Below are 26,028 nucleotides of genomic sequence, written 5' to 3'. Positions count from 1 at the left end.
TCGTCGAGAGCGTACGAACGTGTTATTACTTCCGTGTCATTCCTGATTCCCTCCGACAATGTTGTGCTTTGTCGCTTTCTGATCAATTTTGTTACAGAGTGCTGTACTCGAAAGCTAATGAAAGTAAAACAAAATAACATTACGTTGTTTATATTACTATATAACTAGACTGTGACGCTTCCCATTATATTCATCCCTTTAACGTATTCAAATACTATTATTTCAATTCCAAAGAGTTATTCAAATGCGCTCAGAGATTTATCATATACATGTATTATGTAATAAATATTCAGAATATAAAATATAATAACTAAAGATTTAGTTGTGTTACAATTGATTTATTAAAAATATTTCAATGAATTGCAATATGCGATATTGATTAATCTCCATCTGTATTTGTAGTGTTTCTGGAGTTTCTGCGGTGGACACTTAATTGACGGAATTTTCACGGAGCCGACCTTGGAACGGGGTTATAACTTGGTGGCCACGGTTCCCCGAGGTGCTGTAGTTCTGAACGTGACACAGTTACGTCATACGGAGAATTATTTGGGTAAGACATCATATATTTACCGTGCGGCGCATCATGTTACAAAAATACTCGGATGTCTCTGTAACAAGAGAAAATCTTCATTTATCACAATCTTAACAAGAAGATAAATCGTAATTTATAAAACGTACGGAAGTTCGACAACAATGGCGTGAAAGCGCCACACGGTGTAATATAACGAGGTAATAAAGGACAATAAAGTGGAGCAAAGACGAAAGCATATAACAAGGAGAAATAATAAAAGAGGAAAGAACACGAACGATAGTTACACGGAATATTGGATCAGTCTGATAGCGTGGAATCTCGTTCGTGTGCAACAAAATGATTCTAATGAAGTGTGCCAGTAAGCAAATAGTCGTGGCGATTGTTCGCGATTGCGAGCAATCAGCTGCGCCTGTCCGCGATCCTTCTTTATTGTCAATACGAGATCTTCTATCACGAAGAATTCATCCTATTTCAGAGGCGTTGTCGTGCTCTTGGCATCAACCCTTGTATAATCTAATCTCTGGACATGCGCGTTAAGTGGAACGTAAATGAAACGCAGTAGCCATTCACGTGACACACAATACGTGCTCGTAGCTTTGTCCCTTGATTCGTTCTGACACACGGTATTGAAGTAATCGCATGAACTGTCGGGTTTCTTGCACCGGTGTAACCTGTTCGATGCTATTGTATTGGAATTCCTTTTATAAATTTTTTCTGTAATATGTTTTATTCGCTCTGATCCTTATCTGTGATTATACTATCGTGGCTTATAAAGGCTTGAATACAATTTCTATTTATTTACATCTGTACATTTTCTATTTATTGAGTTATTTGGAAAATTTGTTGTGAAATTTAAAATTAACATATTATTAAAATATGCGTGGTAATTTTTGCTATTTGCCAGGTAAGTTTATAATTCATAACTGCTTTTCTGAGAAATTTGTCTCTCCTTGATTGAATTCCTTGAAGTAGTTACTGCAGGTTTATGGAGTATCCAGTTTCATGTTATGAAAAATATGTTTTGTAAAGATTAGAATGTGAATAGGATGGAGTAAATCCTTGAAAATGGATAAATTCTCATAAATGAATAAATTCTCTGTATGAATATTAATGACTTTTTAGATGTTTTACTCGTTCAGGTGTATAGGAAGTTTTTCTTTCTTGTTGTAAAATGATGCTCTTTCTATTAACAAGTACTAGAACTTCTTCTTAAAAAACGTTACGAATTTTTCGAACGACACAGTATTTATTTATTTGCCATTAAATAAACTCTTTAATATATATGGTTAGTTAATTGTGAATGAGTATTGACTGTAACAGTAGCTTAAAAGTAGTTTGGGGGTTAAATATTCAATCACTCAAAAATTATACCATAGATCGTACGGCTTAGTTTCTGAACAGGAAAGTGTTATATCTTAAAGGTGACATACATACGTTTAATATAAAGCTTCACAGAATTTCAATACAATTGGCAATATCATTAAGCACCTTATGCAAACAGTAGATCCAACATAAGCCTTCGTCGCTCAAGAGATGTGAATTTCAAGCGAATCAACATAGAAAAGCAGTCGTGGTCAAGAACAATCCTTTATGAGAATGTTGTAAGAATTTAAGTGAACCCAAGTTAAATAACCTAAGTTAAATAGTATTCCATAAGAAAAAAACAAATGGTGATCTTACGCAAAGTTTGTAAGACGGTTAACAAATCTTCTAAAAAGGACTTCTTTTTCTGTATTTAACTGTATTTAGTACAAATTATATTTTTGTTCTTTTTTTCTAATCCTATCCATAAATTATTTGAAAAATTTTTTTTTTGAAAATCAACGTTGTTTGTTTCTAGTTTCCACGTAGTTAGCCCCTTGAACTACATTCAACGTGAATTATATAAATTGATTCGCTCGTAAAGTCGATCATAAACATTTACAAGCTATAATTCTTACCTAAACGATGCTAGTCAAGACTTCCACAATAGATCGAATTGGTCGATGTGTCATAGATTTTTAAAAAAGATTACACAGGTTATATTATTTCTATTCGAGCAGTTGCTCTTTCGATCTCAAAGAAACAGCTATGTAGGTGTGAAATAACGGGAAATGAATGGGACGTATAATAATGTGAATAATTACGTATTTATTACGAATCCTCGACGTTGCAAATGCAACTCGAAACAGGTTCGAACGTTTTATTGGTGATAAAAGCTGCAAGTGTGGACATTTCATGGCAAATATCTAATTACGGATACATATCATGAACTAGGCTTCAAAATAATGGAAAAGGAAATCTAGGTTGATAGAACAAGATGTGGTTATTAAGTAAGAAAAATTTGTAAAAATTGTCTATTAAATGATTTCGATATTATTCCAATAAATTTACATTTATAATATAAAACAATGATTTAAACAAAGTTTTTATTATAGTTCTTGTAAAGTAAAATATGTTACTCATTCAGATTATGTATCTCTTGCATTTGAAATGAAAGTGAAGTAATTTGCATTCACTGTTATTATCACGTTAATGTTTCGTTTAATCAAACCTGAAGAGAGTTGAAAGAGATGCAGTGGATAACTAACGTATACGTCATGTAGTAAATGATTCGTTTATATTTCTAATGTCTCGTATCGCATACATTGCGTCCAGCATATCTCACATGCAAACGCCGTGAATGACTCTCCGTTTCCGTTTCATTACCCGAGTGACCACACAATTTAATTTCGAACGTGACAATTCCGCGAAGTAATTATCAACGGGACCAACTGAATGCTAATGCCTTTCAACGCTTCATCGCACTGAACGTGCCATCCTGATTTTTGCGAAAACAAGTTCGATTTGTTTAGGAACCATAAATGTGGTAAATGTAATTGGAAAATTAATTATATCTTTTCCTAGAATTAGTAACTGCATTAATGTATTATCATTAATTTTTAATGTATAAATTCGTCACGCATCATTATTTCTGTTTCTAGCGGTCAAGTTGCAGGATGGTAGCTATTTGTTCAATGGAAATTACAGCATCAGTTTGTCTGGTAAATATCAGGCAGCTGGAACTACTTTCGTTTATTTTCGTCAAGGTTCTCAGAATTTGGAAAGTTTCTCTGCCATTGGACCATTAGAAGAACCTATTGATGTTATGGTAAATAAATTGTTGTAATAGAAATAAGCAGAATAATAAAATATTATACTTGAAAGTGAGAAGTACGCTATATAGAATGAAGAAATAAATTCATTAATATTTTCAAATTAGGTTTTGTACCAAGAACCGAATCCTGGGATTGTATATCGATACATTATCCCTGGAAGTGCACCATCTCCAAACATTCATCTTGGGCATAAACCAGGTATAAAATTTTCTTGAAAATATATAAAAATTGATTGACGATACATTGTTGCCCTCTGTAATAATTATAATATAGAATAATTTTATTTTCAGTTTCTAACAAAGCTGGTGAACCCATTTTATCGGCGATACCTCATAGGAAGTAAGGATTCTTACACAATTAACATTTCAATACCATTTTTTAACTTCATTAATTATTAAAGAGTATTTATTATTCTTTAGAATAGATGTTGGTTCTACTAATGATGGAACGCAAGCATATCTTCCAAGACGATACAAAAAAAGGAAATTCTTTTGGAAAGCAAGCGGTTATACCGAGTGTAGTAGAACTTGTGGTGGAGGTAGGAATATTATATAATTAAATTTAACTTAGATATATTATAGAGATATTATATATCTTATAAAATAATAACAATTTATATATATATATACATTATAAATATAAATTGTATAAAGCATATATATATAACTTGTAAATTAATAACAAATATCTTTTTCTATCCTGTTTTGTAAAAAAAGGTGTCCAAATGTTGAGGTATGTATGTACAAGAGAACACACGCAGGCTCCAGTGCCTGACAAGAGATGTCATACGTTGGAAAAGCCACGAGAAACTCAAGTAAAATGCAATACTACACCTTGTCCTCCCAAGTGAGTACAATTCCTATTTCTTTACCTTTAGTTTTAATAAAAGAATTTTGTGTTTTACATATTGCCATAAATTACGTTTTATATTTGTTATTAAGATGGAGAGCCGGTCCGTGGGGTGTTTGTTCGGTTACGTGCGGTAGCGGTAATCGTCTGAGAGACGTGGAATGCGTGCAAGAAATAACGCCATCACTAGTAATGAGAATAGCTGATGGTGCCTGCACGGAGCCGAATATTCTTCCTACTACCGAGATTTGCGAAATGCCACAGTGTGAATTCGATACGAAAGCAGCGACGACAACTTTACCGCCACCACAATGGAGCGTGGGCACATGGTCGTCGGTAAGATTCTACTTTATACAATCTTTTGAGAAATTGCCTGATTAAAAGCCAAATCAATTTCAAAGGCAATCAAGCGAAAAAAATACATATATGGCATTATAAAAATAAAATAACGAACATTTAGATGATTTGAAATATGAATTTAATTGCTTCTTTTTTGAAAGTGCTCCACAACTTGTGGTCCAGGTAAAAGAACAAGAACTGCAACCTGCGTCACTCACGGACCTTCGTGTGATCTCGAAGTGAAGCCTATTACTCAAGATGCTTGTGATTTGGGACCTTGTTCCATTAAATCACCGCAAACAAACGCCATTTCAACTAGACTTCAAAGTCCACAATGGTTGTACAGTGAATGGTCTGATGGGGTAGGAACTATTCTACTTTCGTGTTGTTCATGGAAGATAGAAAAGGCGATTAAGATTTCAGAAACTTATGATTCTCCGTAATAGAATTCTAATATATTATAATGTAATATAATACTATATATAATAATAAAATATACATATAATTAGAATTCTGTTATAACCAATCCTTCTGGTATAAAATCCTTTTATACTTATTAGGATCCGATATAATATAAAAAAAGTGTCTTCACAACAAAGTGGATAGAAATAAGAGAATCAATTTGAATTTCTTTTTATACGGTTGCTCTTATCTAGTTATTAAAAATTCCAAAGTTTTATTACCTTTTATCCTTCTACTCTGTATGAATGCTACATATTTTGAGAAAAGTATAGTATTTTTTGCTGATCTGTACAGTGCTCAGCCGAATGTGGAGTCGGCTTGCAGACGAGGAAGATCTTCTGTGAAAAAAGTCCAGAGGAAGGATTTTGCGACCAATCGACAAGACCAGAAACATCAAGAACCTGTTCCAGCAACAGAACCTGTAGTGGACAATGGTTTACGGGACCCTGGACCGCGGTAGGTTCAAATAACATAGATTAAAGAGAATAATACATTAACATTAAGTTAAGTAGGTTACTCCGATCTTGTTACAAAGGCTGCAACTATATACAATTTTTATTTTTTGGAGAATAGAATTTATTTAAATCTCTCTATTACAAATCTCGAATTGTAAATACTAATTCTGAATTCAAATCCAAGAATGGAAATCTGGTAGACTATATAAATATTCCTCTTCCAATAGTGTTCTACAGAATGTGATTCAGGCGAACAAGTTAGAGAAGTGGTGTGCATAACGATACTTCGTGGGTCGCTCCGCGTTGTTCTGGACATGAACTGTCCCGCAAACAAACCGGAAACGAGAAGATCCTGCAGCGGTCCACCTTGTACATCCTCGTGGTTTATATCAGATTGGACAGAAGTAATTTAAAGTCACTTATGTATAAATAAACAAAAATTCTTTAACCTATCATTAAATTCAAATATGATACCTTCTAAAATTGTCACTCAGTTTTCAACCATGTATTTATATTCCAATCAAATTTTCTTCCTAGTGGTTTTAAGAAAATATACGTATACAAAACATATTCCGAGTTATAAAATTCACAATCTGGTAATTGCTATGTAAATTTATTTTCCACTCATTTTAGTGTTCTCGATCGTGCGGAAAAGGCATTCAAAAGAGAGAAGTAAGGTGTTTGAACAGAGAAGGTCAACCACCTGAGCATCACGAGCTTCATTGTAAGGAAAAGGATCGTCCTATATTTCGACGAACCTGCAACGATTATCCTTGTAAGGACGACGTTCACAGATCTGAAAATCAACATACAGTCCTGCAAGTTCAAAACGATCCAGAAATCTCAAATGGTATTTTACATCTTATTACAATTGTCAAACATATGATTATTACGCTTCAAGTATGGTAAATTGTATTGGAAATTTTTTATTATTTTACGTATTTTTAGTTCTCGAGGAAAATCCACTTTGCAAGGACAGTACGACAAATTGCAACTTAGTGGCGCAAGCACGACTCTGCACTTACCAGTTTTATCACCAACTGTGCTGTCAATCGTGTTCCAAGAAGCAAGAATTCGAATGAGATTTTTTCACCACTAACCAAATGTATTTTTAATGCAAATTTAACACTTCGATGAATGATTACGCTCAGAAATCGAATCATCGAAGGTAGCCTTATGATATTATATGTGTTGCTGTAGATTTACTTATTCTTGCACTGCCTGATGGAATTTTTAATGTCAATTTTTAGGTATAGAAATAATAGGTATTCGTCCCTCTAAAGAAAACACACAAAAATTGTTCCTTTAGAGAATCTATAAAGTTCATAAACATATTGACGTATTAAGCTTTTGTAACGAATAATAAATTATAACATTTTCAATAACGTTTTATAATGTTTAAAAAGTGAATTATTTATCGAATCACATAGCTTTAATTTTTATTTTATAGAGACGATGGTATTAATGAATATATATTATTATTTATAATTATTCTATCTCTGTGAAAATCGTCTGATAGTATAGAAATTATTCGAGGTTTCTATTTAATATTTTGGAAATTTAATCGAATTTTGAACGGCGATGAAAATTTAAATCGTCAACGAGAAATTATAGACTGACCGTGTAAATTGCAATAACGTAACATTGGCATTTAATTTGTATTATTTTTCATAATTCTCATTTGCCACAATAAAGTTTATGCTTTCTACGTTTTCTTTATGTCTGTTTTATTTCAACCGATCTCTTAATATTTCTTATATCTTTTGATTACATATTTTTAACAAGAATTTCACAATATAGAATAGGGACAGCCACGTCAACAAGAATAGGATTATTATTAAACAAACCACATCAACGAAAATACCAACGTAGAACTATTTACAATATTACGATTAAAACAAATTATTTACTATGCCTATTACACTCCACTAATATAATAAATTATATACACACACTTATCGTTTAGGATTGTGACGGCAGTGATTAACGAGAAAAATAGTTATACCGTGACACAAAAATATCCATTGTCTTATAAAATTCACTTTTCCACAAAGAAGTTCAGTTTAATCCATTAAGATCACACCTCAACAAAGAATCTAAATATTATACACTAATTTAAAACACTTAACATACCACAAACTAATTAAGAAAGTAGCTCGATATTAAAATATATAAAGAAGCTAACTTTCATTATCCAAAGCTTAATGGATTAAAGGAACATAAATTGGCAATCGTGGAACGAATTAAATTCACAGGGGATGCCCAACTAGTAAACTAACTAAAAATAAAGATTCAGTTCCTTTAACAAGATTTAGAGCTATTTTGAGCTTTCTGAGTTTTCTTGAGCAGATGTTGTACTATTGTCATGGTTTTTGTACGCTGAGAAAAACGCTAGTGCTTTCATTAACTGATAACTCTTGCTAATTGGAATGTTGCTGTCATATAAACTTTTCGAAGTTTTGCAATCCACGTAGAACCACCAATTGCATTTGAGGATAGATTGATCGAATAAAGTTGATTCGGGACAGAGAAAACTCTTCATAATCAGACCATCATCCGTTAATGCACAGACGTGAAATACCTAGAGTTGTTTATGGAATATTAATATTTTAAATCATAATGTAGCATAAATTATTTCGAATATATGAGGAAGAAATATTTTACCATGCACCCGAGATCTTCGTCAGCATAAAGTCCTGGAAAATGTTTTTGGTCGCCACAATAAAAGCTTGTGTCCGGAAGATCTACACGACTGGCAAAATTGTCATCGAAGTTCTTGTCATAACCCATTGGATAATATTCACGAGGAGCGTTCATTACTTTGGTGACACCAGGATTATATTTGCTAAAAAGATTGATAATTAAAAAATAATTTAAAGAAGACTACGAACTTTTTTAATTCGTGATATTTAAAAACTATAAGATTTAAAATTTTGCAAGGTCTTAAGATATTCAAATAGATAATAAGAATGTATAAACTGAAATATATAATAGAAAATAACGACAGGTTTAATCGTACTTTTTATGCGGAGACATAGTTGTAGTCGTCGTCGTGCTTGTACTGGTTGGCCCTTGCTGTTTTTGTAGAAGTTGCTGTTGCCTGAGAAGAATAGCAGCTTCTAGAGCTTCTAAAGTAATATTGCTAGCTTCTGCCAGAGCTTTCAACGACGTTTCCATTCCTTGAATAGGCGCTAAAGATGGCAATGACGATGGCAACGATTGTCGTTTCTCGTTTTGTTGTTGTGACTGATTGGATTCAGCTGCTTGAAGGGAAAGTAAAGTCATCTCGTTGACTGAAGATGCAGCCTCATCTCCAGGTAGAGGAAGCTAAAAATTGAATTTAATATTTTTTATCACATCAGTCTTTCAAGACGAAATTACTTTATAACATTATTTAGGAACTAGTAAGTATTATTAAATCTATATAAAAAGTGAAGCGTTAATTTCGTTTCAAAATAAATAATTTTTATCTAGGATTAAATGATTCTAATTTATTATCATTAAAAACCAAAGTAATTACCTGATTGAAATCATCTTTCGACACCTCGTTATCAGAATCGTGCAAAATAGTAGGACTATTGCTAATTCGATCGGTCAACTGTGAAGATGACTGTGGCATCGAAATAAAAGGTGGTAACCCGTCACTCGAAGACGCTGATTTTAACGAAAGTCCTGGTTCTACGATGCTATCAGCTGGTGGAATTGCAGCAACAATGTTAGGTAATTTTCCCGGCATTGCAGCTGCAACTGCAAGCATTTGTGGTGTCTGCAGAATAAATGTTACAACGTTATTAAATTGCAAATTCATTGGAAAAAAGATAGATATACTTTTATTTTTGATAAAATGTTTAGACCCGTTGCCTCCTCTGGGTTAAAGGATAAAAATTGTTAAATGTAAAAAGAAAAAAAGGAATTAGTTGATATTACCTGATCTCTTTTTACTTGCATCGGTACCATTTGTTGGTGCCTTTTATGTTGCTGTGTCAGCATTTGTTGTTGCGCAGCAATTTGTTGCTGTTTCTGTTGCTGTTGAAGTTTCTGCAACTGTTGCTGTCTCATAGCTTCCTGTTGTTGTAACCTTTGTTGCTTTAGTACTTGCAATGCGAAAGCTTCTTGCTGCAATTTCAATTGTTGCTTCTGTTTTACTTCTTGTTGCATTAGTTGCTGCTGCCTCAATAAGTCCTGCTGTGTTGCTGATAAGGAAGGAGCTGGCACGGTTCGAAGGACCGTAGAATTCTGTTGTACGACCAATTTTTGACGTTCTGGTTGCTGAGCTATCGGCCGCGTTGCTCCAGCTGGCAAAGGTTTGAAGGGAGGCACCACTTGTCGAGTGTTCTGAGTGTGTTGTCTAGTTTCATCTCGATTGGTAGCCTTCAATGAATTATTATCCATTAGCATTTAAGATTTTTAATGTTTAATCGTTCAATGTATTTAAAAAATGTGTGTATACAGATACTTGTATTAAAAAATTAAAAATTCGAAATTTAGTAACTCAAAATTACACGAATTAATTTGATACATCTCTACTTAAATACATATATGTAAGATAGAGATCCCTGTGATTAATATTTTAGAAAATCCTATCTAATTTTATGGAATGGAAAATGAATATGTCATTTTACACAATTTATGTAATTTACAAAATGAAACTTTTTTATATTTGAACCATCCTTTTCAGGATTCTGAATAGAAGAAATATACATTTGTCAAAGAAAAATAAGTCATGTACGTGTAAAAAGTCACTGATTTCACAATTTAAGTGGAATCATTAAGAGTCAGACGAATATTAAGTTACACTTGCACTCCGATTAACCTCTCCTTTCATTAACTTTAACATACGTATAAAAGGAATTTTTCAACCTTGTTCTACTTCATTTATCTTTTTCTTTCAGATTTTATAGGGGATTCAATGTACGCTCCACGTGAACTTCTATGAGAATGGAAACCTTGCACTAAGTCGTATGAAGAATTTTATACTCATTCATGCACTAATTATGACAAGGTCAATCGCGTATGCTTGGGTTCGATCGAGATTTCACGGAATAATAAGAAATACACCCATTTGACATATCAGAATGCGATAAATATAGATAAAGAAGAGCACAAAACAGAAGATTTCGTAACAATTATAATGAACCTAAAAATGTAAAAACAACTTAAAGCATTTAATTCAAAAAGTGCCTTTAAGAAAGGAACAAAAATCTTCAGAATTCCTTTCTCACAAAGATTCAGAAGACCTGAAACCTTTAATCCTCTTTAAATATTCAGACAAAAAAGTTATTTACTCCCACGTATAAATCAGATGAAAAATCTACAGTTAGATGTAGTTCACGATTACGCAACAGAAACAATATAAGGCATCTTATTATGTAAATTCAACCGAAATGCATGCAACTAGCACTATCATAAATATCATAGTACTGCAGGAATCACGATGGAATGTATCCAGTTTTTATACTTGTTCCGATTCATCTTAAACTTTCCTTGAACTAGTTTAAACGAAGAATCGTGTCTGTACATCTATAATGTAATAGAAATCGATTCATTACAGAATCTTCAAAATAATTACGATAACAATCTACATGAATACGTGTAGAAAAATAAATGTATACATCTTATTTATAACGTTTCTGAAATTCTTACCAAATTAGTATGGGATGATGAACCAACTCTACTAGTCTGCACGCTTCTTCTTTTGGCAGCCTCCACATTGGACAAGGACTGACTAAATCCTAGCTCGTCACCCACAGAAAATCCTGAAGTTAACAATAAAATTAATTATAATTAAATCAATTATTAGGTACAAAAAACACTTGTATAAAGAAATAAACCATTATCTGGATTACAAAATTATTGATATCATTCCAACTAATTCATTGACTTCATCGTTACATGAAATGCAAGAGGTCCCACCACTGAAAGGAACCACATTAGTCGATAATTAAGTCCTATATTGTCATGTTAGTCTAAAGAATGCATTTAATTTTTACTCCTGATTTATTTAGTAAACCGAAACTATTCAATTCCGCTAATTTGTCGCTCGATTTTCACGAATTCTAATACATATTTACCTAATTAATACTTTGGAAACAATTTCTTATCAAACAAATTTTTGTTACTAAATTACTACTAAAGAAAAATTGTTATGCATAATTGTAGAAGTGATAAGAATTGCCATTCTGAATGGATGAAAAATTAGATAATACCCAGAAAAGACAAGCTATAGAAAGTTAAGCAACCACATGTTGCGCAAGATCCAACGTGGTTTTTTGCTTTGTTCTACAAATGTGCAAACAACCGTGCGCTCTTACGACGATTTCTTTGATCCCTTGGTCCGGTCGGTTCAAATGCAAATTACGTTTTCATTGCAGGTGTCATCCTTTACGAGATATTGCTGACATCTGGGCCGAGTCAAGGCGATGAATAATGTAATATGTATTATAACTTTTTTCCCCAAGCAACTACTATGTACTCATATATACCAAAGCATTAGAGAAGTAGGTTATGAGGAGACATTCTTCTTGTTCTGAAAGTCACTGGTCATTTCACGCACGTTCTGCTCGATTAACTATAATCTTGTGGTAATTCACTTTCTGCATCGTTTCGTGGCGAACGAAATAGACTTTTTTTCGATGGGACAATGCGAAAAAGAATTATTTGATTGCACTGCACTTTTCGACATTTTTTAACATTTTTCTAGAATTTTAGTAAATTTATTTATATTTTAATATTTATTTTATTCATAAGATTAAGTTAGAGATTACAAAAGAATGCTAAGATTAGTCTTTATAAGAGTTAGTGTTCATAAAACTAAATTCTCAAAGTTCAGTGGAGATCCTTTACTGCGGTTAAATTGAGATTTACAGTTATGGATACAATGACACAAAACTGAGGATGCCATAAACTCTACAAAACCACTTACACTTATTCTCTCACAGAAAATGGGTCGCGTGATGTAAGTGTTATTACTTGCATAATGAATACAACACAGAATATCACATAAATCGTTCAACTTTTTTTTCCAATGGCGTGCTATTTCTATGTATATTTCATAGAATCAGGCCGCCGAATAGACAGTAATAGAAAGTATGTTATTAACAAATCATTTAAGAAAGTATAATAACATAATACACTGATCGATCACAGTAAAAAAAAATCAAACAATGGACATAAATGAAAGTGAAATAGTGGAATAGTCGTTGGAAGTATGTTATTCACTGAAAAAAAATCATTAAACTATACTTTGCACTATTTCAAGCATTCGTCCTATGGTGAAAATAGCAATGAAAAGCAAGAAAACAAAGCGACGAAATAGTAACACTTTCTCTTTTATACACGCTATTCCAGCGATATAATAATATACAAGGGAGCATGTTAAATACAGGATGTTCTTAATTTTTCCGGACAAACTGCAGAGAAAAGAAGCTATAAGGGAATATAAGAAACAAATGTTACATAATGCTTTACTAAGCACTTTATTAAAGTCCTAAAAAATATCGCAAATATTGAACTCAGAATAAAATGTTTATTAAGATAGTTATAAAATAGTTCATTGTGAGAGTTATTATAATATGATAACATTATTAGTGATTACTAAATATTATCAAACTCTCATTTTAAGATGTATGTAAAATTCATTACTAGATTCATGTTTCAGTCCGTATCCAATATTTGCTTAGATTTGCACTCATAGATTAATCTCCTCCAGTTTATCCGGAAAAATTATAATCGTCATGTGATATATTACGTATTATTGTAGTTATCGCATTGAAATTATAACTAGTAATATGCAAGGTATTTACAGCATATTTATAATTGATTAATTACAAGATAACGATTGAGCGATTAAACTTTGTTTCAAGGAAGAGATCGCACATGGGGATTCTTGGAAATTCTTTTATGAAAATTGTTTCGACCGCTTATTACGACTCACCCAGGCCGACGTAACCTTTGACACCTCCAAGATTTCGTACCCGAAAAATTCCGGACTTCCGAAAGGCACAGTTAAGCACGAAACCAAAGTCCGATTGAAACACGCACGTCCCTAGAGTCTCCCGCCACGTGCATCCTGCAACCAAACCGGAAGAGAAGAACACTATGGATCCCCGTTTCGACCCAACTGATCAGCTTCTGATTCCATCGTAATTAATTTCAATTAACTTATTTATCTTTATCATAATGTACACCTTAAACTGAGTTGCTTCTAAAAATGATAATAGCTGTATTATGCTACTTTGTTCATTTTACGCTTTTTCATATTTTCTATTTTTGTTAAAACTTCAAACGATCTATATTTGTACAATATATCTTTCTCATTTATATCTACAGATCGAAGAAATCTGGAACATCTCGTATACAACACAAACATTTTGATAGAAAGAGCCGTAAATTAAATTCTAAAAAGAAATTTAAACTGTGACTCATTTGTTTTTAGAAACGATAAGGAAGTTCTCAGAGAAAGTTTAACTTTTTAAACCGGATTTACAAAATAGATGTCTTTCCTTCTTGAAATCTATACTTTTCTTCTTAGTCAGAGCTGCATCAGTTAACAGGGATATAATCCAGAACGATTTTGACTGACTAATCGTCAACGAGAAAATCGAAGCAGGATTTCCATAAATGTCGATTCGGGGGCCGTTCATTCATAATTCCTAATCTGTGCTATTGATTCTCGTTCGTAAATGTTCAAGCATCATAAATGACCATCTAATCGAGTGTAATGAAAGTCTAACCGAGTACGCTGATTTTAATCGTATTTCAAAGCGAATGAAATTGACACGAGCATTTCTGTTCAGTCTCAGTTTTTGTGATGTCAGTGCTCTGTCATAGACGATTTTCATCAAACAATATGTTAGTAGAATTTCATAGTTTTGTAAAACGAAAAAAATCCAAAATGAGATTAAAATATTGTTATCAGAAGAATTAAGATAAAATAAGTTGCATTCGGTGTAAACTTTGTAGTTACCATACTATTATAATGTATAGATAAATAATTATAATTTTCTTTTATAGTATCGTGAATGCAGGAGGATTAGTAACTAAATGTTACAAATTCTATCTACCGGACGTTACGTCTACACCACTTTGTAATCAAATCTGTAATTTTCTCCACCAAGATGATACAATCGCTGAGACTGATGACATTCCCTTAGAAAAGAAAGGAGATCTTCCTATATTTGCGGTTTTCTAGAGTTTTCTAAAAAACGCATACAGATGTCTAAGAAAGTTCAAACACGGATCGTGTACATTTCGGAACATGCAAATTGTGGCCCTGTGTAACCATTTAAAAATTCATAACATTTCTTTACTTTCTACAAATATTTCTATAAATATTATATTTCTTCCTTTATATTTAAGGAAAATCCTAGTTGAACGAATTTAAAATTATATTTAGGTAAAATAAAGGAAAATTAATTACAGCTTTTGGAATTTCTGTAAATTATAGTATAACTTTCCAAGGAATGTCCCGAAGTTTGTGAAAGGTACTTCCGGAACTTGTGTTCGAAGATTTGCCGGATCTTAGGCGTGCCATTGGGCCATAGCCTACTGACCCACTTAACAAGTCGAGACAACCTTTCGACCACTTCGGCTGACCAGGTCGGTTTCTCATACTTCAAAATTAGTTTCGCATCTGAAGAGCCCGAATATTGTCACTCTTTTGAAACAAAACGGAAAAAGTTGAGACACTGTGTAATAGTTTCATGAAGCAATTTTACGATCCGTGTGGTCACCATTTAATAACAGAGTTCCTCATTTCTTGAACTTCACTTTTAATCACTTCGATAAATTCCTGCCACATTTTAAGCAATTAATTAATTATTATGAACTGAATGAATTTATACAATGACAAATTGTTTCATTGGAGTAATTGTAGAGATTAAATGATAAAGAATGTAAGTGCCAACAAAATTAAAAAGGTATTGTTGTAGAAAAAAGGTAATTATTGCAAATAATAATTCGTAAAATAATTTGTTTGAATTAATTGTAATTTGTAAATATAAAAAGTGACAGATATTTTTATATAGAAGATCTTTAGAATTTATATCCTTTACTATTTCAATACTTTAATTATAAAATTGTAACTTTCAGCTAATACAAATTCAGCTTCTTAATATTTGTAATTTTCATGAGCACATTATTTATTATCTTATGTCCTTCACCTATATCTTTCACACTTTATGTCTTTATTTGATATTCCACTAATACAGAAACAATGTTGTCGTATTTATATTCTACTTTCATACAATGTTTCATAATATTCGAAAAGATTGGCGATAAGAAAATTTGACATGGTTGATGGAATGACGAAATTTGACGAATATATTTAATGTTATATAAAAATGCAAATGACGACTCGTAACAGTCTACATATTAGAAAAGGTTATTTTAGCGAAAAATATTCATATAGTTAGATTGTGTGGCGAAATAAGCACTTTATAGAAATTATATTACATGTATATAGTGAAATTTTGAAGAAGGAACAACAGTTCAAATCTGATCATTGATCGAATTATCTCATTAGAAAGACACAGATTCTCTTTAGAAACAATACCGTTATATTTTTATTATGCTATATTCGCTTACCTTTCTCGATTTCTTTAAAATATTTAGTACTACGATAAAATCATATAGTATATTATAGAAAAATTTCTGTGTAGCATCTAAATTGATACAATATTCAAATAACATCAATTACTTAAAGTCAACATCATCAATTATACGAAAAGCGTTTAAATCTCAGCAAGAACGTCTCGCAAAACCTACAAAAATGAGATAATCGTGCAGTAGAAACTTTGTTACCATGCCACTCGTGTCTTGTTTCTGTTTACTGAATTGGACGTATCCTGATTTCTTCAAAATCTTATCTGCAATAATGAATTGCGTGCACGTCGATCAGTTTGTCAAAGCGCCAAGTGTCAAATAAACAAGAAGATTGCGGACTAATATAGGAGTAACTTTCTTTAGTCGATAAATAAATAATTTTACCTACGTCAATCAACATATCTAACATAAATCCTGCCATTATAAAAATATAGTACAATTAGTGAAATAACTTACGATTATAAATTTTGCATGATCACGACACTCATTTCGAATTGCGCAACTTCTTCAAACCTATGTATGTCTCCATAACTAATTTTGTAACAAACTTCACGTTAAAATTTCATTCTTGTTCATGTGAAAACAATTTTCATTTTGTTCTAAAGAAACGAATATTATTCTAAAACCTAGGTCAAGCCCAGATTCTAATTGTTATTAAGAATGAGGGCAATGACTTTGAAAGATAACAATTTCAAGGATACTTTCACTGTTCATTTCAAGATCGACCCTGGTCGTGTAACGATATAAATGTACCAAAGTGTTTTGTTATGAGTGTTGGTAAAATTCACTTTTCTTTGCCTAGCAGCATTCCTTGATTAACGTAAGAGGAGATAACGACACCCGTCGATGAGCAAACCCGCGCAACACTTTCCCACGAATGCGGCCTTTACCTTTACCTTGAGAGCGGTAGTCATCCAAAGTCGCCTTTCGCTTTATAGTTCACCAATTTGTAAATAATTTTCTTTTGTTATAAAATCTTAATAATATTCGCGTTCCGGCATAAAATGAATTTGTGAAATTTTAGAATTAAAAGTTACACAGAATTCAATTTTTCTTATTTTTACACCAAATTAATTTCTTTTTGAAATCATACACAGCATCCGAATAATTATTAACGAATGAGTAGATTAAGTGCGAATCTTGAAACTGTAAAACGTGCTATTTCTTCATTTTTGGACAGACATTTATACTTATTGAAATCAGTTTCGTTTCTTTTGCTGACGATGTTAAAGTTTCTTAGGTGATAACAGGAATATGAAAATACATAAAGATAGAAAGATCGTCTCAGTTGAGATGTTAAGACGATACCATATGCAGTCAGAGCTATGTAGAAAGTGACCACTGAAAAATAAAACGTTCACATAGACCCGTTGCTGACCCAATTCCCCAAATTATACAGACCTATTGAAAATTTAGTGAGAATATTATTAAAGTCAGATGACTATCGACCCACAGAATCCGTGTTTGAATCTGTTTTGAAAGTTGTGTCGCCATAAAACGGTTTCGAGTAGTCAATGATACGATAAACGATATAAGTTTTTAAAGAAACGAGAAACAGTTCTTTTAATGGAATATAAATTGCGAAATAAAATGGGAAATTATTGATACTGAAATAATTTATCGCAACTTTAGGCCATCGCAGGACAAAGATATCGTCAGTATCAATTAGATTGTGGTTGAGAAAGATGAAAGTATAGTCACAACTACAGTTACAATAGAATAAATGTAGTTAAAATAGTAATAAGTATTTTTATAGCTATCGTAAATATTCTTCTTCTTACCATTTATTTTTCTTTTAAATCTGTAAAAGTGGTAATCGTTGAAAGCCCATAATCTTCAAACGATAAATAATTTAAATGTCAAATTAACATAAATTAATTTTTTGTTTCCATTATAAATTTTCACTCAATGCGTGCCTATCGTTTATCATTTTAACTCTTAAATTATACACGGATCACTATGGAATCTTTATTACGAATATTTTTTCTCTGCGAAAAATCTAACAATTTCGAGATGCCAATTTCTCATTCCTATTGTCCACACGTGTATAGTAATATGTACATAACCCACTGTATTTTTATCATTCAACTAATTATCACTCTATCGTAATGTGAAAGTTATTTCGATAAATACACAGAGAAAGTTTCCTCGAGATCACCGCGATATGTTACGCGCTGCGTTTGAATTGACATGATAATGACGAATACATTACACGCTGCCATAGAAAAACGTATCGTAACAGGAGTAAGAGTTTCCACGACCCATATGTCTCTATTATATCTTTGTGTATTACACCGAGGATTGTCCGACTGGACGAAAATATGTAATTAACGTGCACGATGGTTCGATTTCAGTCCCCTTTTACGATCGTGTCTATAATTGTCGTGTTGCAATTGCTTACTTTCGTCGCAAGTTCGTTCTATTTCTCCTTCGTATCAATGTTTTCAGCAATAGAAACCAATGCTTATGCACTTTCTAGTTCGCGCCGATGCGTACGATCGCTTTACTGTTACTTTTTCTGTTCAATGATTCTGTTCTCGTCAAGACGCGGCTATTCGATGCGCTGTTACACGTCATTTAATGCACCATTCCCTGGAACAGCCGACGTTTTACGAGAAACACTCGGTATTTAGCAATACAAACACGGTGGATGAGCAAATTCGAGCAACGAATATCCATGTTCAGCGAATGTGACGCTCTATGAAAACATAAATCGATATAGAAAAAATATTGCTGATTAAATTGAATTTTTATGCAGATAAATCTTTTTATGAACATGATTAAAGAAATGAAATCTAAACAGATTTGTTTTATTCATTATAAGTATATTTTGTATGTTCTATATAATTTTATATATTATATATGCATTCTACAGAATATATTCTACAATTTATTGATAATTACAAAGAAATTAATTTGGTTACGATAAAGAATGATTGATTTTGATCCACTCATTTACGTAATATTGCTTGCTATAATTTGTAAACAGGATCATTTTTTATCCGATGAACATATGTCATTTCGTAACGTATTTACATAATTATATACAACTTAGAAATGTATAATTTTGATACCTTATATAATTAACTTTTATTTCGTTGTTGCATAAAATGTGAAATGTAATGAGAGAAGGAACTCTGATATTCAAAAAATTTTCACTTCTCAATATTTTAATTTCAAAAGAGACGGATAAAATGGTATATTATATGTTGCGAAAATAAAATTCGATTCTTTTATAATGAATCTTATCCGTAATACTGTAACATTGTGGTGTAACGCAAAACACGCATTGGTCACGCTTAAGTTATCGAGAAGAAAACCGTAAAATTAATGAAAATTGCTTCTCCTGGCCCGCGGGGAATCATGATAGAGAGATAGTGCGGTTAAGAACGCAACGCTTCCCACACTTTTTGATAGCCAGAATCGTATTTACAGAGATCTCTGCGCTATATTTTATAAATGAGAAGAATACAGCGTTCAGCCTGGAGAACGTTACTAGGTCGATTAGTAATTTGCGATGAAAAATGATTATTTGAAGATCTAGTAAAGTAGTCCAGTAATAGTAAGATCGAGTGATAGAGAAACTTAAGTAGTAGAATCGAATAAACAGTGCAGTCAGTCAAGATAGGTCGAGGCTCGATAGCACAGAATAAAAATGCTTTGATACAAAGCGTAAATAATGGAAAAAGGCCCAAGAACCTGCGAGTTACCCAGGAAGAATATTATTAAATATCTTGAAAACCAGTTTCCAATCATTACATTGTAAAATAGTCTTCCTGTAAAATAATCTAAAAAGTAATATGTGATAAAATGAAATTAATTGTTCCATTATCAAATATCTTCCTATTGGAAACTGGTTGTTAAATATATAGATATAATCTTTGTGTAAGCCTCATATCATAAAGCATATTCGATTTGTAAGTCGCAATAAGATTCTGTTTGTGATAAGAAATTGTACAAGATATAATACATTTTATTAGACAGGAACTTTTAGATCGAGGCTTAAGGCTAACTCTTAGGTATTCGTGTGTCATAACCAGAACATAATTTTATAAATTTAAGAATACGTGTATAATATTTACACATGAATACGTAAGTATGTTAGCTGTATTCTCAAAAACGCAGTCTCTAGTTTAAATATGTATGTTTAAACGCGACCCTTTACTTGTATTCAATTCGTGAAAAAAAAAATGTTACGTCCACACTTTCATCCTCCTTTTAAGTATTACATTTTGTGCTTCACTTTAAATGTTACGAAACATTGTACTAAATCATAAGTATTATCGAGAAAAAACATCATTCTCATTGAATGACATTAAAAATTCTAGAAGAATCTATTAAATTCTAATACCTATTCTAATACGGTCCAATGTACTTTATCTTTAGTTATACTCTACTTTAATGACTTAACTGTAGATGTTTCATATGCAATATTTTATATATTTATAATCATAGCTAAAGAAATAAAATCTATACATTATAGCAAATATTCCAGATATAATATATATTATAGCCATATTTTTATCACGAATAGGAATATTCTAGTAAACGCTTTTGAAAAATTTACTTTTGTATATTACGTGTATTCTATATATTATTACACTTTTAAATTTTCCGGAAATGCCTCAACATCCGCTGTTTATTAATGAAACACAATCAAAAAAGAAAATACACATATAAGTCCTAGAAACTGCGTTTAGTGATAAAAGACAAATTGTACGTACCGACGACTACGAAGAAGAACAAGGTCGTGGCGATTTTCATAGTTGTCGATCCAGTTTAATTATCGCGCAGAAATTGGCAAAGTCGACAACGATCGTCTGTAATAGTTTCCTAGAGACGTTCCCTTTTCCTCGAAGATTTATTCACGAATGAGACGTTTCGAAAATTACTGTCGTTCGCGATGATCGAAGTAGACAACGTCCGCGAAAACGACCTTAGGATCCGCTGGTGAACGTGATACTTCTCAACAGAGATAAAAAGGTACGACAGGTTACCCGTTCACGCGAACACTAATACTGCATGGATATGTTCTTCGAAGGCGAGCACGCGGGGCACTTTCAGACCCCATCTGGTTTCCAGGGACGGCTGAATCTTGGCTCCACTTTCAAGATCCCCTCTTTTCCTCCTCGAGTGTAAAAAACATTTTAATGGATCATGTTATATACGTAGTTAATATATATAGATATGATAATACTAAACTAATACTAAACATGTTTGAAGTAGTGAGCTCAATGAATATTTTATAAATCACTTGATCTGTGAGATTTTCTATGTTCATTAAAATACTTGTGATTAAAGCTGACTAAAGATCGACCGATCTTTGATGAATAAATCGATTGAAATTGATCGAATGATTGAATTAAAAAAAAAAATATTTTGCTGCTTAATTTCTATGTATCGTAATTTAAAAAATTAGTATAACCTTCTTCTAAGAGAAACGATACAGTGCTATTACATTTTTATTTTAATTTTGAACTTGGAACTGAAATTTAGGATATCTAAATACACGATCAAATTATTGTTTTTTCTATATAGAATTTTTTGAAAAAGACTAAGATCATAGAGGTGCTCCAAACTGTTTTCCAAGAAAGTGAGACGGTCCTGTTGAACCCCACCAAGTATCAATGAGAACGGTCTGTTCACGGCACAGGTTCGGTACGTGTACCTCGAAGCAGCTACGAGTAAAATCCTGTCGAAGTGTCGGTGACCCACTCGGACGAAACGATAACGGGATCGTCATGCGTTCATTCAGAGTCGAGTAAATTGATCGACCGGTAAGGAGGATCGACTGGCTTTTTTCAAGTAGGTCTTCGAAAGACTCGACAAACGACACTATCTACATGACTGAGATCAGAAACTGGTTGAGATTCTTCTTTTTTCTCTTATTTCTTCGAAAGTGATTGTATCATCCCATAGAACAATAACATTAACGTAATATTGTAACATAATTACAATTTTACATTTTTTATATAAGGATTTTAATATATAGCAAAAAAGTAATTGTAGCTAGATGGTCATTAATTTATATTATTTTACATAATTTTAAAATTTTTATGAATGTATTTGACATTTTTTTATTATACAAATAATACAATATGATAAAGTAGGATTCTATAAAACAAATTAAATATTTGAAAAATTCTCTACAAAGATTTCTTCTATTCTTTTATAATAACTGTGCAATTGACTAACTGTTTACAGGTATCTACGATTGATGCCTATAAATCGAGTGTTCTGAGTGCGAATCAAGTGACGTAACAGTGCATTCCGTTGCACCGATTTTATAGTGAAATCGTGCCTTTTACTTCGCAGACGTACGTTAGGAAACTTAGACGTGCTGTTCTTGACTTTCTTAAATTGCGGATGTTGTTTCAACGTTGATATCTTAAATTAATAGAAATATGTTAATACTGTAGAAAAACATATAGTTAAATCTAGGCATGTTCATTTAAACGGATGGTTACAGTTTAATGCAAGAATGTATTATTATACACTTGACCATGCGAATGTCAAGTGCAAATTATAGATCAAGGTTTAACGACTGTATATATTGTTATACTTTTTTATTCTCTATTCTTTGTCCTTTCACACACTTCAAATTCTAATATAATTTTTCTAATAGTAATTTATTAATCTAAATAATTAAATGTACAATATTATACACTTTTGTTAATAAATAGTAGTTCAATTTTTCTGCGTTTATCAGTTCAAATTCAAATATTGCGCGCGGTAGTGATTCGATATATCGACTCTTGAGAATTGCTTCCCGCCTCATCGTTTCAGTTTAGTTCTAATTGCATGCGTGTGTGATAGAAACTTTTGTGTGAATATTACTGTTACTATTGTCTACGTAGATTGTCATTTTTGTTAGTTATTTAAAAAAAATTAAATAGTGTAATATAAACTAAAATCACAAAAAGTTTAATTGAAAGAAATCTTCCAATTTTTGTCATAAATGTAGTGTTTTCTAAAATTCTACAATGAAGGCCTTAGTTCATTTGTGGTATGTAAAAAAATATTAAGAAAAATACTTCTACTGAACAATTATGAAGATAAACTACATATTTCTTATTGCATTGAATAATTATAAATGAGGTTAATTTAACACAGCTTAATTCATTTTTAAATATTCATATTCATATGAGAGAGTGTATATACTTGGTGTATCTTATATTTAATATCTTGAAGTAGATAAAAACTTTTAACTTAAAAATTTTTAATGAGTTATTATTCTAACATAGTCTTCGTTATTCTTGCAATCAATGTATACAAATATTATTTTATCATAATTATTAGATACACTCAAATTTTGTTTTATAAATCTAAACTGTAAAAAATGTTTTGATGTATCTGTTGGTATAAATTCTTACTACATATTATTTCTTGTTCTTTTATACCAAGTTTATTACTCTGTGCTAATATGTTTACCACAAATATTGTAACAGTTAATTTGTGATTGAAAACAGTCATCTTTAAGTATCATATCGTATGTTGATTTTCTTCCTAACTTTAAATCTGACTTCTTTTGAGCTATATAATCATCTTTATATATTTATTTCTATATTCTTCTTATACGTATATTAACGTTTCTGTTAATATCTGAAAAGTGATAAAAATGTGTGTTTATTTTCCATTTTTTACTACAGTTTTTTTATGTATGTATATATACATATAGATTCTTTAATTTCTTTGTAGTAAGCGTAAGCTTCTTAACTTTACCTTTGTTGTTTTCTTAGATATTATAAAATATGTTTTTCCTTCCACTCTATTGCTACAAATGACTACATTGAATCACTTGTATCTTCATATATGTATAACTTCCAAATCTTGTATCACATCATAATTAATGTTTAAATTTTTCTTGTTTATCTTGTATGTTATCATAAACTGCTTCTGCCTTAAACATAAAAATATATATGATTAATATTTGAAAACGAATGTGTATAGAATAAATATAAATTTCAAAACATCAAAGGAAAATTTGGCACTTCATAAAAAAAGAAGTTAGATTTCTAATATAAATTATACAGAATTTGACTGTCAGATAAAGCTCAAGAACCTTACAGAGGTTAGGTATATTATGTCTAACCTTACTTACCTTGTTCTCTATTCTTGGTTAAATCATTATTATCGCTTGTTCTTTCTTAAGTTATCAATAACTTCATAACCTATTAGTAGTAACATTTTGTAAACTTATAAACTCATAAAAAATTTGCTTTTTGTCATGAATGTCATTAAACACCACTGTAAAAAGAAACATGTATCGTTACTAAGAAAAGACTCTGAAGGTTTCAAATATATATATATATATATATATCACCATGTAATTCTGTGTTTAAGAGTAATGTTGAATAATTTAAAATACGAATTTAGTTATAAAAGTAATTCTTTTAAAATTGCTCAAAATAAAAATTCATTTTATGCAATTGTCATTTTTTTAAAAAAGGAGAAAAAAAAATAATATGAAAGATATTAATAGCAACTCGTTTCATAGAATCTAATTAAGATTTCAATGTTTATCAGTAAAATGATCAATTCATGATCTAATTATATTCTTGTTGGCCCTTTTCCAATGTGATGAAGTTTCAATATTTCGTCGCTCATTCTAATCAGATTTAGGAAAAGATCATGAGTTTTCGATATGAATACTTCTCCGAAAAAAGGTAGGAAATATATATTCTACTTAAATATTAATAATTCAAATAGATTGCATCAGAAAACTAACCAAGTACTTTATAATATAACTCTAAATAAATGTTTAAAACATAGTATTTATATTTGAATCATATATAAAATAACATACGTACGGAAGAAATTAACATTTTATTGTACTAATTCTTATCTTTCCTCCGATAATTTAAATTTAAAAAATTTAAAAGATACTATCATGTATTTAATATCTTTTATTTCCAGTGGTTAATTTGAAAAAATTTAATTTATAGTAATTGTGAATTGTTCTAAATTATTTATTACTTCTGTATTACTAAAATAAATAGGTGAAACTAAATTATTAATTGATTATTTTGTCCTCAATGGACCTAACTATTACATACCTATATTTATCACAAAGCGAAATCGTAACTTCTGGCCCCTACTTGTCACGCTGTAACTAAAACTTTATTCTGAATTTAGGGAGGTATAGTAATCTTCCATCTATATCCAAAAGTTCAAAGGTCATTGTCGTCATTTCCATATTAATAACTCTAAAAAACCCTTTTTCTTTGACGTCAAAATTGTAGGTACAAATATCTACTACTGAGCACTAAATACTTTTAAATTTAGACCTTAACTAATTTGAACATTGATAAAGATCCCTGTATATATAATAAATACCTTCCCAATTTTCACAAATTTTATCTCATCGTGCATTGAAAGCTTCAGTACAATAATATCAATATTTTGATTACAAACTTGTAATTTTGACGAAATTGCGCTACAGCTATCACATTTCGACTATTTTAAATTTGAGCATACCTCGGAGAAGAATTTCAGAAGTATATACAGCATTCGTGGCACGTATCGGAAAAGCAGCATCGATCGTTATGCAAGAATGGCGCCGATTGGGCCTCTCTTTATTTAAATTAATTTCCTCATTAGTTTCGGTATTGCCCATTGTATGTTTATGCCACTCCATCTAAAGATAAACCTT

The 26,028-nt window shown here is 31.4% G+C and overlaps 2 protein-coding genes across 14 annotated transcripts in view; one reads left to right on the top strand and one right to left on the bottom strand.

The window, feature by feature from the left end:
- The window catches only part of LOC122568672 (thrombospondin type-1 domain-containing protein 4-like), a 29,996-nt gene extending 22,507 nt beyond the window's left edge, over positions 1 to 7,489 (top strand). For 6 of the 9 annotated variants that reach the window (XM_043728724.1, XM_043728679.1, XM_043728687.1 and 3 more), the window contains 12 exons: positions 403 to 550; positions 3,496 to 3,662; positions 3,774 to 3,867; positions 3,960 to 4,008; positions 4,089 to 4,207; positions 4,386 to 4,515; positions 4,611 to 4,854; positions 5,019 to 5,219; positions 5,614 to 5,775; positions 6,002 to 6,178; positions 6,408 to 6,624; positions 6,723 to 7,489. In XM_043728724.1, coding sequence (XP_043584659.1) covers positions 403 to 550; positions 3,496 to 3,662; positions 3,774 to 3,867; positions 3,960 to 4,008; positions 4,089 to 4,207; positions 4,386 to 4,515; positions 4,611 to 4,854; positions 5,019 to 5,219; positions 5,614 to 5,775; positions 6,002 to 6,178; positions 6,408 to 6,624; positions 6,723 to 6,856 — 1,842 coding nt within the window. In that variant the 3' untranslated portion in view covers positions 6,857 to 7,489. Of the gene's footprint in view, positions 1 to 402; positions 551 to 1,097; positions 1,437 to 1,525; positions 3,381 to 3,495; positions 3,663 to 3,773; positions 3,868 to 3,959; positions 4,009 to 4,088; positions 4,208 to 4,385; positions 4,516 to 4,610; positions 4,855 to 5,018; positions 5,220 to 5,613; positions 5,776 to 6,001; positions 6,179 to 6,407; positions 6,625 to 6,722 lie in introns of those variants that run through there. The other 3 variants (XM_043728733.1, XM_043728751.1, XM_043728743.1) reach the window with 3 other exon arrangements.
- A 142-nt stretch (positions 7,490 to 7,631) lies between these two features.
- Positions 7,632 to 24,654, bottom strand: LOC122568704 (transcription factor SPT20 homolog). 5 transcript variants are annotated; one of them, XM_043728767.1, is made up of 11 exons: positions 24,478 to 24,654; positions 24,099 to 24,276; positions 23,538 to 23,978; positions 21,101 to 22,763; positions 13,708 to 13,842; positions 11,418 to 11,530; positions 9,702 to 10,145; positions 9,295 to 9,540; positions 8,794 to 9,101; positions 8,439 to 8,619; positions 7,632 to 8,355 (listed from the first exon to the last, which is right to left on the bottom strand). In XM_043728767.1, exons 4-11 carry the CDS (start codon positions 21,138 to 21,140, stop codon positions 8,092 to 8,094), a joined length of 1,731 nt encoding a protein of 576 aa, XP_043584702.1. In that variant the 5' UTR covers positions 21,141 to 22,763; positions 23,538 to 23,978; positions 24,099 to 24,276; positions 24,478 to 24,654; the 3' UTR covers positions 7,632 to 8,091. The 5 variants fall into 5 exon arrangements, with proteins under 5 accessions (XP_043584702.1, XP_043584712.1, XP_043584719.1 ...); XM_043728777.1 differs by having other exon boundaries at positions 23,750 to 23,978; XM_043728784.1 differs by having other exon boundaries at positions 23,808 to 23,978.
- Positions 24,655 to 26,028: the final 1,374 nt, after the last annotated feature.

This window comes from Bombus pyrosoma, linkage group LG1 (assembly GCF_014825855.1).
Source record: "Bombus pyrosoma isolate SC7728 linkage group LG1, ASM1482585v1, whole genome shotgun sequence".
Classification (NCBI taxonomy): domain Eukaryota; kingdom Metazoa; phylum Arthropoda; class Insecta; order Hymenoptera; family Apidae; genus Bombus; species Bombus pyrosoma.
This window is presented reverse-complemented; position numbering and strand designations above follow the sequence as displayed.